This window comes from Lepisma saccharinum, chromosome 2 (assembly GCF_977018435.1).
Source record: "Lepisma saccharinum chromosome 2, izLepSacc3.1, whole genome shotgun sequence".
In the NCBI taxonomy this organism is placed as follows: domain Eukaryota; kingdom Metazoa; phylum Arthropoda; class Insecta; order Zygentoma; family Lepismatidae; genus Lepisma; species Lepisma saccharinum.
In genome coordinates, this window is record NC_139230.1 from 171,420,892 (window position 1) to 171,427,678 (window position 6,787).

Consider the following 6,787-nt stretch of genomic DNA (forward strand, 5'->3'; position numbering starts at 1 on the left):
ACTACATGGTATGGACAAAGGGCCTTCAAAAGACCATTGTGGTGTGCATCCAAGTTTACTCAGCACAGCCTTTGTTATGTACCTCCATGGAACAATGCATTCTTATTTAAAGAACCATCTGCCTTATGACCCAGTCATATTTCAAGTGTAGATTCTCTGAAATCCCCCCCGTTTAAAGTTGGAGTGGTAGTGAGAAAGTGAAAGGCCCATATGTGATGAAAAGGATCTGTATCATGTAAGTAATATGCGTTTGTTTACCTGATTGTTGGTTATCAGTGTAAAAACATCCCTATAAATTTGCTCAGTGCTTGTTTATATTTAAATGTGAGAGACCCAAGACAATTAAATGTGTCATTCCAACGTCTTGGTTTTTAATTCATATTTGGGTGGATAAGGCCAGGAAGCTCTCCTCTCGTTCTGACTTAGATAGGCTAAAAATCCCTATGATAAACCAGCAATAATTCCTAGGAATGGACGCTGGTCAGCTGGGGACATCCTCCATGCATATGGTCATAGGAGGACAGCGTAAAGCTGCACGGGGATAAGTACGCCCAGGTTGCACAGCCAGGTACACTTGCAAATTCAGTCAAGCCCAAAGTTGGTGAATAGGTTAGGTTCACCTATCCTAAAGGCAACGTAACCTGGAGGCACGAATCCCCGGACCATCTCGTTAAAAGATGAAAACTGAAGCTGTATTTAACAAGATAATTAGATTTGCTTTATCTATTAATGCATCCTGGACTGTATTTGGCAGACTAAAATCCGATTGGCTAAATAATGGACTTGAGGAAACACCGACTTTCCGCCTCCAGTTCAAGGGGAGAAAAGTGGTGTTCCTACATGCCTGATTTTTGTCCACTCGTACACGACACCTCTTCCTGTCAACATGACCCCTTTGCTCGCATTTCAGGGAGAGGCAGGGAATCTGAGACTCATTTGCTTGCCACACTGTGGCAACCATTAGGCACCACTGTGCTTGGCCTTGTTGAGGGTGCTACCTATTTCGAAAATGACTCAAAACGAAAAAATTGGCAACGCATCACCACCGCAACTCGACAAAGCCGATTGGATCAGCAGTTCATGTGACCCTCCTTGGCTTTCAGCAGAAAATATAAAAATAGAATTTCCAAGTACATTCTCTAGCCGGAACAACTGTAGAGGCGCTCTGGCATCTGGACTCACAGCCAGTGTAATCTTATGTGGGACTCGTGTTGGTACGCCCTATATATTTGTGATTGTCTCTTCATCCATCTTGTCTTGCAACCATTCATCCCTATCTTCGTGATTATCCAAATGGGAAGAAAAGTGAAGTAAAATAAAAAAAAATCAAGAATTAATTGATACCAAAAATTTTTGACTACAAGTATAATTTCTTGAATTAGTATTGACTTCTTGACCTACTACTTGATTTCTTTACTTTTTCCTGATTTTCTTGATTGGACAAGACGTTGGAAAATACACTTTTCAATAACGTACTTTTCTTCCTTTTTCGTAATAAGTAGGGAACGAATTTTAAGGAGCAGCACCTTTCCAAAAATATAGCTGTTTTCACACTGGTCATTTGAGATATTGTATTTTAGAACAGGAAATCAAGTAAAATGAACACACTTTGTTGCACATTATTGCACCTTTTCGAGAGATTAGCACATTTATCCCATTTTAGCCCCCCTTTGATGCTTCAGCATCTTTTCTCTTCCTTTTCTTTCATGTTTTGTTAAAAATTGGACAGAAAAATAAATGATTTTCACTCTTCTTGAGCATCTATATAAAATCATATAGTCTCATTTTGTAGAGCAGAAAGAGAGCTATAAAATGGTATAATATAATCATTGTGGCCCCAATAGTTCCCAACATAATGTAGCAAAAGTCGCAAGAGAAAACGCAAACTTCAACAAAACCTATTCGGTAGAACCGCAGTTCTCTATGCTGTCCGCACGCATTATATGCAGAAGGCACAGAAAAAGAGAACATTGAATAAAGGCATTTTATCAGCACCTTTTTGAAAACATTTTCAGATCCTTTTTTCCAATTTCCTTTCCCTAATAATAAGCACTGATTCAGTCCTCTTTGTAATTAAAAGTCAAAATAATGAATTCACAATTATCATCCGTCATTGAAACTCAACAATCGACACGTGTTAGTTAGTCAACAGTTTGCTGTAAAATAGTGATGGCATTTTTGTCTTGTCGTAATTTATTGCTTTCACAATGACTTCTTGATTTCATTTATTTTACTTCACCTTTCGTCCCCTTTGGATAATCGTGACGATGGGAATGAAAGGTTGTAAGATAAGATGGATGAAGGGACAATAATATTTAATTACATATCACAAGTACGAGGCAATTTAATAATACTAGTATTTTTTAAATAATATTATAATTTGGAGCCTATGACATCCCCCCCCCCCCAGGTGCTGGATTCAACACTGATTTAGGGTCCACAATATTTGTTGTGAACCATATGTGCCTTTTATCTTTCAAGAAAACAAAACATGATTGATTGAATTAAGTTTTTTTACGTCGCTTTTCTGCCACTTTTGACTAATCGCTACGATGATGATGAGTGATGATATAATGAAACTGTTGAAGGGATACTTACAAAGAACACCCATGCCCAGACCGGGATTATAACTCAGGATCCCTGGCATCGTCCTATGCTAACAACTCTGCCATGGAGGTCGGGCATGTTTGTTATTATGTTCATTTTCGCTTGGTAAACACTTGCTACGCTTATGCGCATTCCCAAACACATTTCTTTCTCCTTGTTATAGAGCACGTATTTATACAATTTTATCAATTTTTACCCATGCAAAACTAACAATATTTTGGCTGAAACAAAACGTTTGATGTGAAAAACTAATATGTTGCACCAGAAGCTGTAATGTGGGGTTCTTCACCCCTCTCAACTTTACATATTTTTCAACGATCATGCGATCACTCTTCCCCAACCTAACAACAAATCTCCATGTACGTAAGAATAAATGCAGACACCTCCCTCTGACATCTACAATCAAAAATTAAGAAACTAAACAGAGTCATCCACCCTCTCTTCCCTCGAGAGAATTGCTTACTCCGCCACTAGCCTCAAGACACCAATATGTCTGTTTAACACAGATAATATCGTAAATAAAAAGGAGATAAGTAAAACTTACCAATGAATTGGTTCTTAATTAGGGTGACAGACTTCAGTGTGACTTCACTTATATGGTACTATTGGTATAGAAAATGAATGCAAATGTTCCCTCACGCTGCCGAAACATGCCTACTCGAATGCAGGCTGTTCTACTCCAGACAATGATAGTGCCCTCTGACCAAGTCTAAATTTGCAAAGGGGAGTGGAGATTAGCTGAGGCACTTGAAATTCCAAGAACTTTGACCCATGTGCAGTTTTTCTGCATGGCCAGTACCTTTGTCTGTGGGGGTCCCTAAAGAGAGATTAGTGCACAATAACAAAATAAAGTAGGCAGGGATTGCTGAAGAATTCTCGAACCGCAATCAAAAACTGCTGTTTTTCCGAATATCAATGACTAATGGGAATTAATGTTCTTGGTCCGAACTTCGAGGTGAAACAGATGCGCTTCACATGGACAAAGATTGAAGAAATTTCCCAGATTTCTCATTCTTTATATCAGTCTTTCGAAATAGTGACAAATTTGACTCGTCACTACTGAATTTTGGCCCCTTTGAATGTAGGGATGGTCCGAACATTTCCCAGAGGGGGGTCCAGGTAAGGGGGGTCTGGACCCCTCCGACCACCCTGCTAGTTATGCATATGCACCACTTGAATCAAGATGAGGTAGTTTCCACAACCAACTGCCCTTTCTTGGATGCAAAGTTTTCTTTTTGTTGGATTCCATGGAAAAGAGTATATAGACATAAAATATTTTTAAAAATGGCTTGTATAGAAAATGTAGCATTGCAAGCAAAGGAGCATGGAATTTTTTTACACTTTATATTTTGAAATTAACATAATTAATTTCGTGGCAATGCTAGTGCCACATTATTTACTTTTCTCCCCAGTTTTTAGTGCCCTCTTGTTCTCAATACTCAGACACACAACATCCTCTTGTACCTACAGCTATGTAAGCTATGGACAAATATCATTCACTAATTTGATATTATTCTTATACAATTAAATAAGACAAAAAGTTTGTATACAACATACAAAATTCAAATTCTACAGAAAATATTACTGTAGTTAATTTTTGCTTCACTCATGTCCTTCTGATTCACAGCAGTGTCAAACTAAAAAGAATACTATACCCAGGCCTTTTTTCAAAATAAAAATGTAGAGGAACTCTAGTCTACTATTCACTAATTAACACCAAAAAAGGTGTTCCAAGACTGGTCCTTTAATACATTTTACTGACACCAGGAGTTCCAGGTTTGATTCCCAGCCTGGGATTGGGTGTTCTTTGTTAGTGTCCCTTCATCAATTTCATCTTATCACTCATCTTCATCTTTGCAATTAGCTAAAAATGGCAGAAAAGCAAAGTGTATCTAAGTGAGCTGAAACTGGCATGAAAGCTTAACAATTTCAACTCCAAAAATATTGTTCTTGGCTTCTGAAGATCACTTCTTTTGGTCTAAAATTCTCAGAAATTTAGCAAATGTCCAGGTATCAGAAAACAGTATCTTAGCAATGTAATTTTTGAGAATTTCAGAAAATTTCACTGCAGATGTGGGTAGGTCTGCTATTTTATTCTATCCGGCTCAGGGGAGTACTAAAAACTTAAAGCTTCTTGACAGCTTGAAGAGACTGTTTATAAGCAGGCCTTGGAGTGGTTTTCCTCTGTTCAAAAACATCAACAAGGCTTTCACCTTCATTCATGTAAATGGAACTCAATACTTGAAGTGTATCAACCATCAACCCTAAATACAACATGTGGTAAATTGCTTGTAAACCAAAAGCCACAATTAATTTTATTTTTGTTGTAGCTATTATTTCTCTTTCAAGTCAGACTGTTTTCATTTACTAAATACTTTTGTAAATAAAAAGGAATTCTACTCAGATGTATAAAAGGATTATATCATTATTATTTTGTAGGGCTGAGCACTAAGCTGATACTGATGCCGATCTATCGGTCAATACTATTGGTATCGGTATCAAAAAGTATCAGTTGGAATTTACTTGCCAGTACTTTCCCGGCATTTTGGTCATTCACAGGGTCCACAAAAATGTAGCGGGACACTTTTCTGGAGTCTAATTATCCTCAAAATTTCGCAAATTTCGAAGTTTAATTTTATTTTGCACCAGTTTTGAATGAAAATAGGAATTTTTTGATAACATGTAATTCTGGTTTAATTCTTGAATATTTTAAAGCAAACTCTTGATAAATTGATTTATATAATTCGAGTGGAACACTTACAAACAAAAATGTAAATTAATATTTTGAACAACTTATTAATTATTACACTTTTCAAGTATCAGTATTGGTATCACTGGGAATTGGTGACTACTGGCATCGGTATCAGTTCAAAGTGGTATCGGCTCAGTCCTATTATTTTGTCATTCCTGCAGGTTCCCTTGATAGCTGGGCCATGGACCCGATGTTTCCAAATGAACTCTCTATGCAGGGGGGTCCTTGCTTAGATGCATCAGAAAAGACCTCTTAGTCCATTAAAATCATGACAATGAGAAGAGTTATGATTGGATTATTTCTGTTCTTAGTCACATGACAATTTTCTTGAGTTTCAGAAGGACTAAGTATGCTTTGAGTTCACACAAACAAGTGGACTGACTAAAAGTAACACCCAGAGAAAGGGAAAAGGAGACTGGGATATTTTGTGAAAGGCTGAGCCACTACCACTTTGAACTGATACCAATACCGATGGCGATACTCTTCGAGATTCACACCGATACCGATACTTGAAAATTGCAATAATTAAAAATTGTTCAAAATATTGATCAATATTGGTGTGTAAATATTTTTCTCCAATTACGAGGCTTGTCCGGAAAGTAAAGATACAAACACATATGCACGTTAGGGGAAAAATGTGTACCAAAGTTGGCAACACTGACAGTAACCGTCATCCATACGAGGATTGGGAGTGAGTCGTCAGTGCTGCGCTGAGTCTTGTGCGAGGAACACGCGTTGGAAATGGCAGCGGCGATACCAAATCCCACCAAGTGCGAAGTGCACGCCGTGATCAGGTTTTTGCAGGCACAAGGAAAGCGTCCATCGGAGATCCACCGAGAAATTGTGACTGTGTACGGGAACGTAATGAATTGTCAAAATGTGGTGAAATGGTGCCGTGCCTTCGCAGAAGGTCGACGTGATGTTCATGATGAAGAGAGAAGTGGGAGGCTGTCCGTGATCACTGACGACCTTCACAATCGTATTGTAGCAGAGGTGCATGCGAATAGGCGGGTGACAATTCGAGAATTGTGTGTGATGTTTCCTGACAGTTCAAAAACCACTATTCATGAAGTTGTGAGTGGGTTAGGGTACAGAAAGTTGTGTGCACGCTGGGTCCCAAAACATTTGACTGACGAACACAAAACCAAATGACTGGGATATGCACTGGACTTTCTTACTCGCTACGCAGAAGAGGGAGATGCATTCCTGGACTCCATTGTGACAGGTGATGAAACATGGGTGTTCCACCATATGCCTGAATCCAAGCAGCAGTCACTGCAGTGGCGCCATACCCATTCTCCAAAAGCCAAAAAATTCAAAACGTCAATTTCAACCCGCAAGCTGATGGCAACAGTTTTCTGGGATCGCCACGACATCCTGCTGGTGGAATTCATGCCATCTGGAAGAATGATTAATGTTGAAACCTAC

General features: G+C 38.6%; 1 protein-coding gene across 1 annotated transcript; it reads left to right on the forward strand.

Annotated features, from left to right (window-relative positions):
• Positions 1-6,100: 6,100 nt before the first annotated feature.
• On the forward strand, positions 6,101-6,511 carry LOC145983756 (protein GVQW3-like). The gene has a single exon (XM_083116805.1). The coding sequence runs from the start codon at positions 6,101-6,103 to the stop codon at positions 6,509-6,511; it is 411 nt and encodes a 136-aa protein (XP_082972931.1).
• Positions 6,512-6,787: the final 276 nt, after the last annotated feature.